Below are 20,467 nucleotides of genomic sequence, written 5' to 3'. Positions count from 1 at the left end.
GCTCAGCCATCTTATGGTCTCTCACTGAACCTGGAGGTCACCAGCTTGGCTAGACTAGATGGCTAGCAAGTCCTGCTTCCACCTCCTCGGCTTTTGATGTGGGATCTGGGAACTGAACTCATGTCCCCATGTTTCTGTGGTGGGCACTCTACATCAGCCTCAAGAATTATACTTCTGTGAGGGAAAAACATTGGTAAACAGGTAAAACTCCCAGTTTGATCCACAAAGTCATTCTCTTTGGTCAGTTTGTTAGTTTGTAGATAGACCTCACTGAGCCCAGGCTGGCCTGGAATTTACTATGTAGCCAAGTAAGAACTTTCCACATTATTGGGTGTTTCATTAGCAGAATCACACTGACTATTTTTTGCATCTGATGAGATGGTAATATTCCTTCTCTTTCATACTGAGCTTGATGGACAGGCTTTTCTTTAATGTACAAATAATCTTTAGGACCAAGAATGATCTTGAACTTCTGTCCTCTCGCCTGTACCTCCCAGGAGCAGGGATTACAAGCATGTGCCACTTTAAGATCTTAGAAGTAGTGGGGCTGGAAAGATGGCTCTGGGGTTAAGAGCACTGCTGCTTTTGCAGAGGAACAGACTCGGTTCCCAGCACCCACATGATGGCTCACAACCACCTGTAACTCCAGCTCTGAGAGCCCTGACAGGCTCCTGGCATGATATATGGTATACATACATTAATGCAGGCAAAACACTCACATAAAAATTATTTGGGGGTGTATCACTGTGCTGGCCAAGTTTGGGTCAACTTGACACAACTTTAAGCAGCACCCTTCCATGGTCTCTGCATCAGCTCCTGCCCCCAGGATCCTGTCTGGTTTGAGATCCTGTCCTGACTTCCTTTGATGATGAACAGTGATCTGGAAATGGAAGCCAAATAAGCCCTTTCCTCCCCAACCTGCTTTTGGGCCATGGTGCTTCTCCTCAGCAATAGAAATCCTAATTAAGACAATCACAATGTATAAACAGTGCATTGTGAGATCGAGGACAGTCAGAGCTACATAACAGATGGTCTGCCTGAAATAAATAAACAAATAAACCAAAATAATAATAAAAAAAATAAAATGGTAGGAAATAGTACATAAAGTCAAGGATCAAAAGTTGCTAAATTCGCCAGGCAATGGTGGCGCACGCCTTTAATCCCAGCACTTGGGAGGCAGAGGCAGGCGGATCTCTGTGAGTTCAAGGCCAGCCTGGTCTACAAAGGGAGTTCCAGGACAGGCTCCAAAACTACAGAGAGACCCTGTCTCAAAAAACCAAAAAAGTTGCTAAATTCAAGCCAGGTGGTGGTGGTGGCCCTTTAATCCCAGCACTTGGGGAGCAGAGGCAGGCAGATCTCTGTGAGCTTGAGGCCAGTCTGGTCTACACAGTGAGTCCCAGGACAGTCAGAGAAACTCTGAAAAATAAAAAAGTTGTTAAATTTGGTGTGGGAGGTCCTTCTGTCTATGTGTTGCTTTTATTGGCTAATGAATAAAGAAACTGCCCTGGTCTGTTGATAGGGCAGAACTTAGGTAGGCGGGGGAACTGGACTGTCAGGAGAGGGAGATACTATGGAGTGTTGCTGGAGACAGATGTGTTGAAACGTTGCTGGTAGGCCACGAACTCATGGTGATGCACAGATTAATAGAGATAATTAAATTAAGATGTAAGAGTTAGCCAATAAGAAGCTAGAGCTAATAGACCAAGCAATGATTCAATTAATACAGTTTCTGTGTGATTATTTCGGGTCTAAGCTAGCCAGGCAGCTGAGACAAACAAGTGGGCCTCCTTCTATATAAATTCACTGGGTAAAAAGTTGTCAGGAAGCCTAACATGTCAGAGTATCAACACACAGGTGATAATTTCAAAAGGAACAAACAAACAAGACACAAAACCTTTACAATGGAGAAATCTAAAGGATGCCATCATAATCACGTGATCAGGTCTGACATCCTTGCAGGAGGCCCCAAGAAGGCACATGCCAGTCACAGTGGACAGAATCCAGTTGTGAGGAAACAATCAGTCAAATGCACAGTGTCCCACATCTGGGCCTGTTGAGCACAATGTCACAAAAGGCCAAAAGTCAAGCATCAAGGCTTGCCTGCAAGAGACTTCAAATGGGTGGAGAGAGAGGCAGAACGTGTGTGGAAGGCTATAGATGCTCGTGTTTTTTTTTTCTATGAAATGGCATTAAAAAAAAAAATAACTGGAGCCTGGTGGTGGTGATGCACGGCTTTAATCCCAGCACTGGGAGGCAGAGGCAAGGGGATCTCTGTGAGTTCAAAGCCAGCCTGGTCCACAGAGTGAGTCCCAAGACAGCCAGGGATACAGAGAGAAGCCCTGTGTTGAAAAACAAGAAGAAACAAATCTTCGGTGTAAAAAGCAAGACTATATACAATGTACTGAAGCTGGGGGTCATAGGTAACTGTAGTAACTAAGAGAATTAGCAACATAGTAGATCCCACCAGGCTCCAGAATCAGACAGATATTCACTCAGAAAGGCCACCGAGAGGGTATTTTTGGGTCCTGGGGGGAGGTGGTAAGAATGAATGACTTAAGATTAGATGGGGTTTATTTCTGCTAAAAAGGGAGGCAGATTTTGATTGACTAAACAAATAACTTCATTTTAGCCTAAATCCTCTGGCCTGTCTTCCATATATTATCATCACCATAGAGGAGAACTAGGTATATAATATGACTAGGTGTGTAATGTTTTAGTTTTGTTTGTCTCAGCCTAATTTCCTCTATATGATATGTACTTCTTCATCTACCAGATTAAAAACTGTTAACATTTAAACTGGCACAAAATTTGGCTACTTGGAAGGCAAGAGTAGGCAGATTGCAAGTCCAGTACCAGTGTAGAGTACACAGGAAGACCCTGTCTCAAAATACTATAAAGGCTGGGGATGTAGCCCAGTGGCGAGTATTTGCCTAATATGCACAAGGCCCTGTGTTCTACACACAGGACCAACAATAAAAGGGAGGGAGGGTGCTGGGAAACTGGTATAGCTTCATCTATCTTTAACAAACTCAAGTCACCCACAGCAATATAAGAGGACGATGGTTAATACATGCATATTTCAAAATTGCTAAAAATGAGTTTTAGAGGTGTCAACACAATAACATGGTAGCATAATAGTTATGTTAATTGGCTTGATTGAATATAGTTTGTACACGGAGCCAGGATCTTGGAGTTCTTGGCCTCCAGAACCACGTGCCAAATAAATTTCTGTTTACCACTTAAAAAGTGAAAAAAAAAGGGAGGGGGATCAAAAAAAATTGTACTTTGGTGAAAAAAGCAAACTCCAAAAATTATTATTTCTTCAATATTATTTCAAAATTATTACTTATTATCAAAATTATTATTTCACTTTTGAAAATAAAGTGTTACCCAGGCAGTGGTGGTGCAAGCCTTTAATCCCAGCACGTGGGAGGCAGAGGCAGGTGGATCTCTGAGTTCCAGGCCAGCCTGGTCTACAGAGCAAGTTCCAGGACAGTCAGAGCTACACAGAGAAACCCTGTCTCAAAAAATAAAAATCAAAACAAAACAAAACAACAACAACAACAAAAAAAAATCCCCAGAACTTCAAACTTTTTTTTTATAAAGCATCATATTAAACATTGAGGTAAACATCCAAAGCTAAATGAAAACTCAGACACAATTCCAGTTATACTGCTTATGGTGTCGAGTCTTTTTCTGCATTGAAGAGCAACCCTTAATTCACTTCTGGTAGGAATGTCAATTTGGGCACCCAGACGATGGCAATCAGCACGATCCTGCTATAGACATTCTGTGTCTGGACACAGGGGACTCTCTAGTCAACACACCACACAGTTACTCGTACAACCATGTTCGTTGCTGCACTACTCAAACACCAGGATATGGAATCAGCAAAGAAAATGATGACATGGATGTGTGGAAATGCCACAATGAAACCTGTGGTCTGCTAACCTAAAAATATCGTACACACTTCCTCACTAATTCTGAGCAGCATTTGAAATAAGGAAACTGGCTTGTTTCCACCTGTTCCCATTAAAAGTCAACACTGGACAGTTGGTGCATTCCCATCAACCGTTCCTTTTTTTCCCTGTGTTTGATTTATTCTGAGACAAGAGTTCACATATCCAGGGCGGCCTCCAGGTGGGAGACGCTAGGATAACCTCGAACTTCTTTCTGAGGTTACAGAAATACACCACTAAGCCCGTTAATGCTGTCCCGAGGATTGAATCCTGGGCTAGGCAAGCTCAGACTCTAGCCCAATGTTTACAAATATTCTAACGCAGGATGGGGAGGGGGTAGAACTGTGGTTGGAATGTAAAACGGAATTTGAAAATAATTAATTAAAAATATTTTAATGCAAGAAGAGATTTTACCTCCTTTTCCCCCTTTTAATTCTGCATTGGAATCCTTAGAGTTGAGCTGAAGGACACAAAAACAAACAGTATCCCAGCCAACTAGCAGGACCAAAAAGCTTCTTGACAATGAAAATGGCTACGCAATAGGGGACTGCTTTATGAATTCTTAAATCTTAAGAAGTCTTCAAGTCTTAACCGGCCTACACGTCTACAATACCCGTGGCAGGGAAAATCTTAGACAGTATTGTCAGAACAATCTTCAGATGCAACCCCATCTCATCCGCATGGCATCCATTTTTCCCCATTTGCCTGTAATTTTGGACACTCACAGTTTTGTGGGTCTCGGCCTCCACTTGCCTCCTGCTTCAGCCAACCCCAATCTGTACAGAATTTACAGGAAGGTTCTACTTCCAAAAATTCGGCCTCTAAATTAGCCAAGCTGGCGAACATCTGGTGGCACGGAGCCTTGCGCTTAGCCCTCGCAACTACCACGCCCAAGGCCGTTTCAGTCAGTTTCCAACAGGACACAGAAATGTCCTCGTGCACCCCTGTGGCGCACATGCGCATTCGCACAGCCTATATCCTGCCGCCCCACGTCATGCGCCGTGGTGCTTGAACCCACAGCGATGCCTGGACTATTTCTTGGCCACGTGCCCACACACTGTGACGCAGCGGCCCACGCAAATAGACCCCATCCACCTCCCTCCACGCTCCATGCTTGCTCTCTCCAGACTGGGGTCGAAGGAGTACAATGACTTTTCCAGTCTTGAATCATTTTCTGTTTTCCCTCTGCCAGCCACCTCTGTCTCTTTTCCAAGCTAGGGTATGGTACTGAAGGCTGTGCCCTCTGTCTGGCCAGTGATATCTGCTCTTGGGGTAGCCTCAAGTATTGTCCCTGTGTTAAAAATCTATTATACTCATCTCCAGGTAGCTTGAGGTGGGTTTAGTAGGTGCAGTACATGACCTTTATGGAGGCTTGATTTGGGCTCTCTCTCCAAGGCCCAGGCCTCTTCAAGAGCAGGGAGCTCAGGATTGAAAACCTAAGCGTTCCATCCTGGCTTGCTGTGAACCTCAGGAAGACAGAGAGAAAGTGGACTGGGAACCACACCCACCAAAAGAGGTGTTGCCATTCCCAGCCTCGGGGCTACTTGCTTTGGGCGAGGGCGGGGTGGGGGGGGTGGCGACTTAGACGGGACACGAAGGACACCCTCTACTTACAACAGAAGTTATTCCACCAGGGCATGGTGGTGGGTGGCCGCGGAAAGCGGCCCGCGTGGCCCCGCCAGCCGTTCCTGGCTGCCCCATTGCGGGACACCAACCGGATGCGGCGCTGTCGCCGGCCACCCAGGTTTTGGAGAGGAGCACCCTTGGGGACAGCTACGTACGTCACAGAGGGGAGGGGAGAGGGGGGCTGTCTGCCAGGTGACCAAGGCAAGCCCCTCCCCCCACACCAGAAGGTTCTAGGATCACGTGTGGAGGCTTCCCCCTCTTCCCTAGTTCGAGATTATGTAATGGGTTCTCCCACAGTTCCTGACCACCTATATATGATTAGCTATTTAACCCTCAGAGTAATGGCCACAGACACACAGGACACATCTCTGAGTGGGTTTGGCTTGGGAGTGAGTGCTTTGTTTATTAAAAAACAAAACAAAACAAAAAAAAAAACCTTCCAGGGCCAAGTTCTTCCCTATAACCACATAAATAAAATCTTAGAACTTGAAGGCAGAGCTTCCAACTGTCTCAGAAGACACAAAAACTTCAAAAATGGCAATATAGGGAGAAGGCCCCTATAGTGACTTGGGGCGGGCAACTGGTCAGTTTATTACAATGCTAAACATTTCTTTATCCTGTGAGATGGCAGTCGTGATCCTTGGCACTCACATGGAACCCAGCAGGTAGTTGTGTAAGAAGATCTTGGGTTGACAGGAGATTGGAGAAGGAAGAATGAATAGGTACTAAGGGGAGGGTTAGGGACACTATACTTTCTGATACTAATTATATTGAAAGTATACATCCTCCTGACCTGTCAAAATCCATAAGACATAAACCACGAGGACTAAACCCATACACTGCACACTCTTGGGTGTTGATATATGCAGGGAGGTTCCATCATACATTCAAAATGAAGGACCACTTTGGGAAAGGATTTGGCAGTGAAGACTACAGGGATACAGGAAAACTTTGAATTCTGGCTAACTTTTCTATGAATCCAAATGGCTCTTTAAAAAAATGGGGACGGGGCTGGAGAGAGGGCTCAGCAGTTAGGAGCAATGGCTGCTCTTCCAGAGGTCCTGAGTTCAATTCCCATCATCCACGTGGTGGCTCACAACCATCTGTCTATAATGGGATTCAATGCCCTCTTCTGGCATGCAGGAATACATGCAGACAGAATACACATACATAAAAAATTAAAAGAAAAAAAAGCTGGTTTCCTTAGCTCCAGATGAGTAAATGGTCATTGTCTTATATTGTCTTACAGCACTTTGGGGTAACTGAAGGCTGACTTGTGGCACCTTGAGTCAGGTGTGAAAAGAGACAAGCACAGAGTTCATCTTTTGGATTCTATACACTTTCAAAGCATGAACATCCTCCCCCCCCCCGACCCCAAGTTATCACAATGCTTTAAACTTGTAAATACCACAGGACAAGAACAAGGGCTGGTACCTGTCACCTCTCACATGTGGAGGGAACATTGCTGTATGCCCAAAGCAGACGACAATTAGGGTTGTTTGAATGTGAAAAGTGGGGTTCCTTCATGCTTAACAGTCATGCTTTTTATTTTTTTTATTTTTTTTAAATATTTATTTATTTTGTATACAATATTCTGTCTGTGTGTATGACTGCAGGCCAGAAGAGGGCACCAGATCTCATTCCAGATGGTTGTGAGCCACCATGTGGTTGCTGGGAATTGAACTCAGGACCTTTGGAAGAGCAGGCAATGCTCTTAACCTCTGAGCCATCTCTCCAGCTCCCCAGTCATGCTTTTTAAAATAAACCAACCAAACAGAAGAACACACACACCATCCACCAAGATTACTGGCCATCAATTTGAAACAAAGTGGGGGAGGGGAGAACTGGCTAAGACAAGAAGTATTGACGATGCTCAATCAGAATGTGTGTGTCTTTGAGAGACTTTGAGGAACAACCGGTTCTACAGCGAGGAAGCTGAGGAGTGGGGTGGAGGCCACTCAATAACTTGTAAGGGAGAAGTGTCACTGTGCACAGTATCCTGAAAAAGTCACCCATGATGCATTCTGGCTAACAGTACAATCCCAGCTAAGAGTAAAATCCCTAAATTGAACCAAAGGGGATGGACACGAGTAAAATAAAGGCACCCCCGCTCCCCCCCCCCAAAATTCTACATTAGGGCTGCAAAATGCAAAATCCTCTGCGTGAGATGCAGCCACTACAATCACAAAGTCCAGCAGCTGCAAGTACCTGTTCCGGGTTTGCATAAGAACAGTCAGGCTGGGTGGCTGGGTGGCTGGGGGAAAGGGGCGGGGCTATCTCTCGCTGCTAAACTAAAAGGTTTGCTAGGAATATAGATCAGAGAGAGGATGATGATTCATTGCCTTCAGAGCCTTCCACTGATGACCAGTGGGTACCTCCAATTCAGTTTCCAATCCAGCACTCACCCAACACAGATGGCCCTGGTTAAACTGAATGGGTCACCAAATAAACCAAGTCATGAGCCTGGAAAAGGCACTGGTAGAGATAAGAACAGGAGCTCGACAGAGATTGGGTGGAAGGGATCTAAGGGAGACGTGGGAGGAGAGGCAATGGGCATCACCAGCACGTCATAAACACGGAGGAAATTGTCCATGAACAAATTGTTCCACAAGGCCACTGTGGTAGTTCATTGAGGAAAGGTGCCTATCCCCACCAATCCTGATGACCTGAATTTTATCCTTGGGAAGCCACAAGGTAGAAGGAGAGAACTAGTTCCCACAAAGTTATCCTCTGATCCCCACTAAAGTGTAGCGGGATTCACATGTATGCATGCACACACACAAAATTGTAAATCGTCAGGTGGTGGTGGCGCAAGCCTTTAATCCTAGAATTTGGGAGGCAGAGGCAAGGTGGATCTGAGAATTCTAGGCTATCCTGGTCTACATAGTGAGTTCCCGTCTCACACACATATAGCTACCCTTGAATTTTGAGGGTCCAATGTCTGAGTGCTGGGATTGCAGATGGATAAGATGAGAAATACAGCGTTCCCCTCCCCTAAAGGGTCAGAGCATCATACTGGACACAACCAGCCCATCCCCCTGCCCAGGTACTTCCCAGTGAGCCAGATGCCCAGTCCTCGGGTTGGCGCTTTACATTTTGGCTGAAACACTATCATTACTTGTAATTAGTAAGCCAGCTGGTTATGATCCTTAAAAACTCAGGTCGCTTTAAAAGTGTTTCTTTTTCCCAAACAAATGTGCTTATTGCTCTGTGGGTTTTGTTTGTTTCTCTTTGACAGGGCCTCCTATAGCTCGAGGTGGATATGAACTAACTATATACCTGAAGCTGGCCTTGAACTTGTAATACTCCTGCCTGCATTTCCTACATGCTGAAATTAGAGATGTGCATGACCATATCCAAGTTCTTAGCTGACTTTTGTGAATTCCAAAAGTCTATAGACAGGTAATTACTGATAGGCAATCTATAGGAAAAAGGATTCCTATAAAGACAATGTGAAGAGATGACCGCTATTTAGTTTTTTTTTTTTTAAAAATAAGTTGTTTGATGTTTTGCCAAACTGTGGCTTAATGATTCATTTTTTATGTCCCTCCTCCAGTAGTTTGTCAGTCCTCTCTTTTGTGGTCAGACTGCAGAGCTCACAGGCAGTGTGACTCCCTGATGGAGTTTGAACAGAAGAGGGCAGTGTTGTCCAGCCAGCTGCTGGTGGCCTATAAGGTGCAAGAACTGAGCTGAAGTCACACACAAGCAGTCCACATGCACTTTCAAACTCAGCAAAACTGCAAATTGTGCCGGGACCTTTAAGAACAAAAAAGCCCCAGCACTCAGGAAAGAAGGAAGAAAGAGAAGGAAAAGGAGGAGGAGGAGGAGAAAACCCTTAACTTCCAATACAAACCTGTCCAGGGTGTTAAGCAAAGAAAGCCAGCATTTCAAGTTGGTTCTCTTACCCTTTCTATCATGTAAAAACTGTAGCTCCCTCACCCCATTTGGACTTGCAGGAGCCTGGAGGGGCCTCATGTTCATCTATGTTTTTCTACCATCCTTTACCCACAATTCTTCGCTCTTTTAGCTCTCACTGGTCCACCAGTACTTGGAACATTCAAACCACCCATTACTTCCCCAGTCCTGGCTGGAGGTAGAGATCCCTAGAGCGGACATCATTCTCCTCTACCTGTAGTCGGCCAGAACTCCTGACAGGGTATAGTCACAAATAATACTTAGTAAGCAAACAGAGACTTGTTTGGGGGAGGGTCTCACATGCCCAATTCCTTATGTAGCTGAGGCTAGCCTTGAACTGCGATTGCCTGCCTCCACCTCCCCAAGTGCAGTGATTACAGGTTATGTACCACCAGGTCCAGCTTGAGAAGCTACTAAATGTTTTCATAAATACAAAATAAAAAGAACAACAAAAAAGCCCAAAGATATGGGGTTGCCAGAGAAGAGATCTAGACCAACAAGCTTCTAATGCAGCAGTTAGCCTGTGGGTCATGGACCCCTTCAGGGGTCACATATCTGATATCCTTCATGTCAGATATTTACCTTATGATTCATAACAGCAGCAAAATGACAGCTATGAAATAATTTTATGGCTGGTGATCACCACAACATGAAGAATTTTTTTAAAGTAATTTTTTTTCTTCTGTGTTTAGATTTATTTATTTATTGTGTATACAGCATTCTACCTGCATGTATGCCTGCACACCAGAAGAGGGCACCAGTTCTCATTAGAGATGGCTGGGAGTCACCAGGTGGTTGCTGGGAATTGAACTCAGGACCTCTGGAAGAGCAGCCAGTGCTCTTAACCTCTGAGCCATCTCTCCAGCCCTCAACATGAAGAATTATATTGAAGGGTCGCAGCATTAGGAAGGTTGAGAACCACTGCTCTAACGGGAAAGAAAGAAGAAGATGGCAGATAAGAAAACTGCAAATAGAATAAAGCGAGACAGGTATGGTGTCCCGCGCCTTTAATTGCAGCACTCTGGAGGCAGAGGGAGATGGATCTCTGAGAAGGTCAGCCTGGACTACATAGGAAGTTCCAGGTCAGCCAAAGCTACATAGTGAGATCCTGTCTCTCTCTGTTTCAGTCTCTGTCTTGCAAACGCATGCGTGTCCGCGGGCACACACACGCACACACACACATACACACACACACACACACACACACACACAAGAACACCTCTCCTTCCTTCAAATAAGAAGTAATATTCATGGGGCAGCCTTCCATGAAAGAAGGGTCACTGCTCATCTTTCAGACACATCATCACGCCCCTCTATTAATGGTTACTCTTCATTCATGGCTTCAAAATCTAATCATTAAAAAAATACATATCATTCTTGCGTGTGTGTGCACGCATGCCATGTGTGGACGGGTGCACGAGAGCCACAATGCATGTGTAGAGGTCATGAGGGCAACTCTGTGGAGCGGGCTCCAGGGATTAAGCGCAGATCACAGCTAATTGTGAAGCCGGCTTTCTCCTATCACTCTTGACTAATACATTAGATCCTTGTACTGCTCGTGGGCAATCAGTGCAGCGAGCTGAGTCTTCGGCTTCCTGCTTAGGAAGCATGAAGGATACACACACACACACACACACATACACACACACACACGCACGCACACACGCACACTGAACGACACCCCAGCTCCTGCAGAATTATCTGCCTTAGACTTGTCCAACCAGACAGGGAGAGAGAGAGAAAGCTAAAAGGCCAAGTACTGGAAGCAACAGTGACTTGGGGGTACATTTTCTTGCCCCCTAAAAGTCCATGCATCAATACAACCAGCTGTGGACGAGGCGGCCTCTCCCTACAGCTCTCAGCAATCCTTCCCCAGTGAAAACAAAGGCTTTTCGCGCCTCAAGTGCTCAGGGGTCCAAATGATGCTCACTTTTCCTGGGGCTCTGCTGCGAATGACAGGATAGTCTCACCAGGATCCAAATGAGGGTGTTCACTAGATAAGCCAAGTTAATAGCAACAGGCATCTTCATACTGTCCCAGCTAGCAACCCACCTTCTCCCATGCCACTGACACTGCAAAGGCCGGGGAATGGGACCAAAATCCCTCCAAGGGTCCAGATGGGCACCTGCAACACCATCTCACAAGCTTTGTGTGGGGACATCTCCCAATAGCGTAAGCAACACCACACTCACTATGTTAACGGAATTGATGCTACCTGCAAATGGCCTCTGAGCCCATTCAACATGCATCGTGAATATAGGATGCATGGATATTCAACCACACTGCCAGCAAAAAAAAAAAAAAAAAATCCTCGGCGGGGGGGTGGGGGTTAAAACTCCATCTGAACTGGGCTTGTACCAACCTCTTTTCTTCCTCACCGCTTCTGAGGACAATATGACAATCTAACTATTTACAGTATATTAGGTGGCGGAAGTACTCCGGGCAGTGGCAGAGGTTGTTAGAATAAAAAAAACAAATTCTTTTCTAATGGACACATTTTGTATGGAGATCTTGGAACCAATTCCCCACAGATGCCAAGAGATGGCCGTGCTCAGGAGACTGAAATGAAAGTATTTTACACACACACAACTTAAAAGAAAAATAAAAGCAACCTTTTGTACCTCACAAAATGTTAATACGTTTATCTTAATGTAGCTGTTCAATTTTGGCGGCACCAATTTTTAAAACAACCAAAAAGAAGAAGAAAAATAACAGTGCAACACCACAAAAACTACAACATTCAATTTTCAGGTTTAGAATAACCAGTGCTCTCTGTCCCCAAGCAGAGCTTTCTGTGTGTGACATCTGGAACGGTTTAACCCCCCCCCCCACTCCCCAACCCCCCCCCCCCCCCCCCCCCGCCCCCATCTCCTGGAATGTCTCCAGGAATTCTCTGCATTCTGAACCCACCCCTTCTATCAAAACACGCCCAGCTCAACTCAGCTCCAAAGCTCATCAGCTATGGAACCTCCAGCCAGAAGAACCTGTTTAACTGAGATTAACTCAGAGAGGCAAAACCGAGAACCGGGTCACCCAGGTGACATCATTACCCTGCGGCCTTTGGCCACCAAAGGTGCAAGGGCATGCCCTTAGATAGCATCTGCTAAGTGATCCTTAAGGAGTTCAGGCTCGAGTAACTTCCTTTTAAAAGAAGAGGAAGCTCAGGAATCAGGGTTTTCGGGACAATTGTTAGAAATAAACAATGGAATCCATAAAGCATCAAGAATACAACCCTTTGAACTCTTTGGACTACTGTTCTGTTCCCACCACAGATTAGGGCCAACATGCTATACCAGCTATGTGCAACCTGTCGCCCCAGCCCCCGCAAAATGATTTGCATAAGTGCAATATAAACTGTCTACAATATGCATGCATGCTTCCCTGCTTTAATTTTTTTAATTAAAAAAATTTAAATCTCTGGATCTTACCCAATTTTTTTTTTAAAAGACAGGCCTCACTTCTTTATAGCCCAGGCTAGCCTTGAGCCAGAGGCTTACCACCTAGATTACAGGAGTGGCCCACCCACTACACTTGGATTCCCCAATTTACTTTGGAGATCAAAAAAAAAAATGCTTTTGCTCAATTTAACAAGGAGGAATATTATCAGTTATTCTAAAAATGTGCGAATTAAGGAAACAGGAAAGATTTTTTTTAAAGATTTATTTATTTATTTATTATGTATACAACATTCTGCCTCCATGTATGCCCACACACCAGGAGGGCACCAGATCTCACTACAGATGGTTGTGAACCACCATGTGGTTGCTGGGAATTGAACTCAGGACCTCTGGAAGAGCAGCCAGTGCTCTTAACCACTGAGCCATCTCTCTAGCCCCAGGAAAGATGTTTTTTAAAAAAGGACTTATTTATTGTTAATTATGTACAAATGTGGATGTTAGTGTGTGGGCCTGCACCCGGTACAGAGACCAGAAAAGGATGTTGGACCCCCTGGAGGTAAGGACCCCAGCTGTGAGTCACCTGGGAAGGGCACTGGGTCAGATCTCAGGTCCTTTAAGAGCTGAGCCATCTCTCCAACGTGAAAAGATACTTTCTCTTAATTCAAAAAGGAACTCTGGCCGGGTGTGGTGACACATTCTTTAATCCCAGCACCAGGAGATCTCTGTGAGTTTAAGGTCATCTTACCTGATCTTACATACCAAGTTCCAGGCCAGCCAGGGATATAACAGAGACCTTTACTTTAAAGAGGATTTTTTTTTTTTTTTTTGAGTAAGATGGCTCAGCGGGCAAAGGATCTTGCCGAACAAGCCTAAGGACCCAAGTTGCTGCATCCTGGGAAATCAACAGAGGAAACAGAAAATTGACAAGGAAATTGTCTTCCTACAACACACAGAAGCACAAGGATGCGTGCAAGCACACACACACACACACACACACACACACACACACGTGCGCGCGTAATAAATTAAGATGCAAAGTAAAAAAAAAATAAAAAGTTCTGGGCTAGCACGGGCGGCAGAGTGCCCTTGCCTAGCGTGCACAAAGCCCTGATCACCATTCCCAGCACTGCACAAAGTAGGTGTGGCAACCCTGGCCTGTAAGTCCAGCACTGGGAAGTGACACAGAAGGACCAGGAAGGTAAGGTATATAAGGCGACCCTTGGTTACACAGGGACTTTGAAGCCATCTTAGCCTAGGTGAGACCCTGTCTTTTAAAAAAAGAAAAAAATGAGGGGGCTAGAGAGATGAACTGACCGTTACGAGCAATGGCTGCTCTTCCAGAGGTCCTGAGTTCAATTCTCAGTAACCACGTGATGGCGCCTCACCATCTCTAACTGGATCTGGCCTCTTCTGGCAATGCGGGCATCTATGCAACCACTCTGAGCAATAGGCAAGGGAACCTTTCACCACCCTATCACAACCGTTTCCTAGTGTCTATGCCCAGTTAGTGCTAATGGGAGTCAAGAATGGTGAGTGATTTGTCAGATCTCATTCAGGTTGTACTGTCTACACCTCGGGGGTCTGTGTGAGCTGGAAGACAGGCCATGAACAGGTCTTTAAAGTTTCTCCTGCTTTCAGGGGTGAAAAGATATTTCTCAGTCATTCCTACATGCACCCATAAGCCCTGTCAGTGATTAAGAAGCTTAAGCGCCGGGCTCCTCCTCGAATGCTACAGAAACACTCTCTTCTTATTTAAACAAGTAGCTCCAAGCCTTCCTTGGCTGCTTTTCAAGATTCTGATGACTAAAGACTACTGAAAACACATCTTCCTTAATCAGTTACCACCCAGAAAAACAGCCACACAACCACTGAAATTTCCTTTGAAGAAGCCTCCTTGCTCTTAACTTTTCTACTTCTCCACCCTCCCCCCCCCCCCCGTGCCCCCCACCCAAGGTCTCATGTATTCCAGCCTGGGTTTGAACTCCTGATCCTCCTCCTGTCTCCAGCTTCCCAGTGGTAGGACTGCAGGACTGTGATACCATGCGGAGCTTCTACAGGGCTTGGGATCAAATCCAGTTTCCGGCATGCCATCAAGCATTTTACCGATCGAGCTACATCTCCAACACCTTGCCATTAAAGATTTGTGCTCTCTTTCTTTCATTATTATTTCTTCCTTTAGACTGGGTCTTCCCATGTTATACCAGCTTTCCCAGAACTCTCTAGTGTAGACCAGACTGGTCCTGTACTCACAGAACTCAGCTTGCTTCTTCCCCCAGAGTTCTGGGACCCAAATGGATGCATGTATCTATGCGCCACCATGCCCAGCCTCTTGTGCAGTTTCTGATTAGTAGCAAAAAAGCACAAAACCAAGCAACATTGTCCATATACACACTGTGAAGTATATTCTAGACAGCAATAGATCCAACCATTTGACGGTACCTTAAAAATTGAACAGTCCTCCTAATCTAATCACCCCACGGATCTAGTCTATCAACCCACTGAACCCGCTCCTGCCCAAGAAACTGAGCATGTGACAAACTAACAAAATATTGAACGCACAAAAGCAACACCTCACACTGAGAAATACTAGAAGAAAGTGAGATCCTACAGGTCCCCTTCGAAACACTGTTTCATCCGTGTAAGAACTAATAATGAATTGGGGGCTGGACAGAGGGCTAGGCAGTTAAAAGAGCACACAGCTCTTGCGGAGGCCAGAAATTCAGACCCTAGCACCAAAGCCAGACAACTAAAAAAAGTGCCTGTAACTGCAGGTTTTAGGGGACCCAGTATCTCTGGCCTCAGAGGGCGGGCACCTGCATCCACATATCCACACACAGACTGACAGAGACATCTACACGTTAAAGTTTTGTGTGTCTATTATTTTCTAGGTTTCACAAATTTCCACACCGGCCACTGGTAGAAAGACAAGCGAGAGAGCAGACAGACAGACAATGAAGGAGCCCTCAGCATAAACTATAGGAAGTGAGAGATATTTTTAGCGTTGCTAACTTTCAAATTCATTTAAAATTCCACAGGGAGACACAGTTTGGGGGGGTGGGGGGAGCAGTTACATAGAGAAAACACTGAAGCCACAGAAAGTTTATGCCCCACTTTAAGACAACAGATTTGGCAATGTCCATTTCAAAATATTTAAATCAGAGCTGTTTCTTAGAAATGTAAGCTAGCAAGTGGAGTTTAATTTCTGAGGGGGCGAAAGGGAAAGAAAACACAAACACACAATCTCCTAAGAAGCCCAGCCACAGCACAACTGCCTAAGTCGATCAAAAGTAAAGGCATTCTGAAAGCCTGGCATAGGCAGCCTACCCTCTACAAAGCAGGCTTTCCATCAGGACCCGTACAACTAGATTCCTAGAAAACAAGCATAGGAAAAAACAAAGTTCATTTCTTTATGACGATTTTTACTAACATCTTAACGGTGTTTCTTGCTATAGTTTTAGGAACTATGGTTTTACTCATGCCAACCACTTAAGTTAGAACTAAACTAAAGCATTAGTCTGATACACGTCTTCACCCCAATGTTCTTATTAGTATGCACCAGAAAGCCCCGAACACTTGCAATTTCTCAGACACAGAAACTTAAAAAATGAGACTAACTAGAACAGGTTATGGGCAGCCAATATGACACGTTTTCAATTCAGCTGGCTGCCGTGGCTCCTCGACAGCCCCCTCCCACTTCCCCAAGGGTAAAGAAAGGATATGGCCCCTAACTAAATACATCTTTCCATTAGCGCTTCCAGGAAGATTTTGGTTTAAATAAAAATAAAGCGTGGGTCCATTGGTTCCTGTGGGACCACGAAACGCTCTCCTGAGGAAAATGCAGGGAGAGAAGTTAAGAGCCAAAAAAGTTTCAGCCACTGTTCAGCATTTGAGACTCTCCTCCGAGAGTCACATCTGCAGGAAGAAAAAGTACTTTCCCGCCACCGAGGGAGAACGAAGTCTTACCTGTGATGGTAATCGTCCCCAGCATATTTAACAACAGTCTTTGCCCTCCTGCGGCAGCTGGCAGAAACCTCCGTATCCTCCCCGCTAACCCAGTAAGGCGCCGGTGTGATCAGAAGGAACTAAGTCCCAACCACCCTCAGAGCGTCAGGGAGCTTCCCGCGCCCTAGAGGTGCAGCAATGAGCACGGGGGACGCTTCTCCGCTAATTATAGGAGGACCCCGCCCTCGCCCCAGGCCCCGCCCAGGCAAGGTCCCGCCCACAAGCCCTCCCGCCCACACCTCTGCCCTGACTTGGCCGCAGGACCTAGGGAAGTCACGTGCCCCGTTTTACCCCGCTCGTCTCTGTGCGTGGTCCACAGCGACAAGCCCAGGGACCTTTCTAAAGTCTCTGGGGTGAACGAGACCCCAAGAACCAGTATTTGATCCACGCGGTGATTTCATTCCTGGCACCGACTCCTGCATCTCAAAACGTCTAAAATTATGTAAAGGCGATAACTGCACAGATATTAAATTCTCGGATTTTGAACGCCGTGTTCTGTGTCCTTCAGCTGATTTAAAGGCTGGTGAGGTGCTAAACGGCACTCCCCTTTTAAAGCCTATGGTATTTTATATGTTGCCATCTGTTCCCTACACACCGGCCGGTGTGACGATCCACAGCTTCTCTGCAATCCTGTTCCCAGGCTTTTCGCGAAGGGTGTTACAAAGCAACTCCTCAGAATTCACTCAGGACAACTTTTTCAAAAGCAGAAATGTCTGAGGCTTAGGTCTTTCCCTTTTGCAGGGTAGAAATGAGCTAAAGATTTGGCTCAAAGCACACCAACATTCTCCTGCCTCTAACGTACAGCAAATAAAACAGAAGCCGTATTAAAATTCAGGCAGCTCGGTATTTCCTTTTCCGTTAGTCTTGAGATTGTTTCTCCACGAAGAAACAAGTAATAAATGAACTGGGTGTTCTTTTAGGAAAGGTCCATTAGACACCCGGAGATTTCTTTTTTCCTTTTTCTTATTTTATCACAGGGTGCGTGCCTTGTCCGTCTGAGCAAACAGCCTATCCACACCCCGAAATGAAAGGTTTTGTTATCGCTCTTCTCTTCAGACCTGAAGGCCTTATTCATGACTGTTTAGGGGCCTGGAGCGAGGGTATCAGTGTGGAAAAGAGTGGGCAAAGACAAGGGACATGTGGGAGGGGAGTGCTAAAGAAAAATCAAAGATAGGTTGAAGCCCAGCCCAGCTGTCACACATGGCTTCTGGCCACTCCTTCTTGCCACCAGAGGGCGCGACGCACCATGTTCAGGCTTAGGAAGACAGAAGAAAAGGCCAGTTCCAGCTAGGCAATTTCCTACAGCTTCCCAGACAACACCTAACGGGGCTGTGAGTCAAGGTGAGCAAGGCCTTATCTTGATTGACTAAGACCCGGGAACAGACCTTTGCCCTCTCTCTGCATTTCCAACAGGTGGGGTTCCAGACAGCTCAGTCACCACCCCACCACACACACCTATCCCGACTGTGTGTAGAGGGATAAGAAGCCCCTAGAGGCAGAAGCGACTGCCTTAAACAAGAAACTTCCCCTGAGTGTCCCAGGAGTCTTCCTTCACAGCACTGGCAACCCGGCTCTTCCGGACTTACCGGCTGATACAATCGTATCACTAACACCTTCCCTTTTGACTCCAAATTGTAATGCTACTGCAATAGCTAAGGGGGAAATTCCCTAGATAGAAAATTCAGACACAAAATGAAGCTTTAAAAAAACAAAGGAAACAAAACAACCAGAGCAAGTATACGCTCTTTGCTTTCATGACACAGGAGACAATACCTACGCGTCTCAAATGAAATTCTTAGAGGCAGCTAACGCCAGAAGGCAGAGCAATGGACGGTGTAAAAGGAGTTGGCTCTCCTAGCCCCATCCTCTGGGATCTCTACCACCCTGAGCTATGAAGGCCAGAGTGGTTGGCAGGGCTGCTCAACAAGCCCTCTGGGTCTGACCTTAATAAGAAAGGCCGTCAATCAGGAGAACCACAGAGAGCTCAGGCAGGAGGTCACAGTAAATGCAAGCGACTTTCTTCCATTCCACTCATGTTGAAATAAGTTGTTTAAATCCAGCATCACCGTAGGAAGAAAAAGAGTAAGATAATATACGGTCATCATTTGGTGGATAATAGGGGTGTGTGTGTGTGTGTGTGTGTGTGTGTGTGTGTGCGTGTTGGGAAGGGGCTGTTTTCTTAAATCTGCATGATTCCTCCAACAAATATTTGCCAAGTTCTTGCTCCATTTCTGTGGAGTGAAACCCACTGGGAGCCAATCAGATGCTGTCTTGAGCCTCAGTAATCTCAGTTGTGAGTGGCAGCCAAACCCAGGAAAGGATCATTTAGCTTACCCTGGGGGGTAACACTGAGCTGGCCTAGGAAAAGATGGGGCACAGAGGGGCAATAGTATGGTGCAATACCTGGAGAGCGTGACTCTGAGGGACTCATGGTGTTCCGAATACAGCTACTGTTCCTAACAGCACATGTGCCGAGGCCCAGAAAGGAAAGGGAGAGCTGGAGATGCCAGCAAGAAACAACACTAGGAAGAATTTCTAAAACTTTAAGAAGTTTGTAACTGGACGGTAGTGGCTCATGCTTTTAATCCCAGTCCTTGGGAGGCAGAGGCAGGGGGATCTCTGTGAGTTCAAGTCCAAACAGGTCTACAGAGTGAGTTCCAGGACAGCCAAGGCTGCTGCAGAGAAACTCTGTCAGAGACAGAGAGAGAGAGAGAGAGAGAGAGAGAGAGAGAGAGAGAGAGAGACATTTCTTTTCATCCCCCTCCCCCCCAAGACAGTAGTTCTCTGTGTACGCTCAGCTGTCCTGGAACTCACTCTGTAGACCAGACTGGCTTCAAACTCACAGAGATCTTTCTGCCTCTGCCTCCCGAGAGTTGGGATTAAAGACATACACCAACATTGCTTGGCTTGCACAAACATACACTAAGACAAACTCATACACATGAAATAAAAGTAAAGAAAAAAATCTCAAGAGAAAAATTTTTTTTTACTTAAAAAAATAAAAATCTGAGAGAAATATTAACGGACTTATGAAAAGATGTTCCACATTATCCACTAGAAATACGCAAATTAAAACCACTTCACACCCACCAGGATGCTAATAACCAAATGACAGCAATAACAGGGAATGAAAAACCGCTGCCAGCAGCAAGGAAAACAGCAAGGCTGATTTGGAAAATGCCTGGGACTTCCCCAAAGTCTAACAGTTGCCAGATGACCCAGCAACAGGTATACACCCAAGAGAAATGAGAACACACACCCACAGGAAAACCCAGACATGCCAGTTCATGGTGACATCGGGAACAAAGTGACGGCAGCAGCTTTGGCGTCCATCGACGGACACAGGGTAAACAAGTTTAATGCATCTCCATAAGGAAACAGCAGAGATTCAAATGGATGAAGTCGGCGGGGGCTGAAGGACTGGCTCAGAGCTGAAGAACCCTGGCTGCTCTTGCAGAGGACCCAGGTTCAGCTCTCAGACCCCACAAGGCAGCTCACGGCTGTCTGTAACTCCAGTTCCAAAGGACCTGATGTCCTCTCCTCACTTCTGAAGACATCAGGACACAC

At 45.7% G+C, this 20,467-nt stretch overlaps 1 protein-coding gene across 2 annotated transcripts in view; it reads right to left on the bottom strand.

The window, feature by feature from the left end:
• The window catches only part of Akap12 (A-kinase anchoring protein 12), an 86,353-nt gene that overhangs the window by 7,994 nt on the left and 57,892 nt on the right, over nt 1–20,467 (bottom strand). The window contains exon 1 of one of the 2 annotated variants that reach the window (XM_041680123.1): nt 16,862–17,003. The exons of the other annotated variant lie outside the window; for it this stretch is intronic. Coding sequence (XP_041536057.1) covers nt 16,862–16,886 — 25 coding nt within the window. The 5' untranslated portion in view covers nt 16,887–17,003. Of the gene's footprint in view, nt 1–16,861; nt 17,004–20,467 lie in introns of those variants that run through there. 2 annotated transcript variants of the gene reach the window in all.

Source organism: Microtus oregoni, unplaced genomic scaffold (genome assembly GCF_018167655.1).
Source record: "Microtus oregoni isolate MIOR12 unplaced genomic scaffold, Mior012 000033F_ref0000390, whole genome shotgun sequence".
Lineage (NCBI taxonomy): Eukaryota > Metazoa > Chordata > Mammalia > Rodentia > Cricetidae > Microtus > Microtus oregoni.
This window is presented reverse-complemented; position numbering and strand designations above follow the sequence as displayed.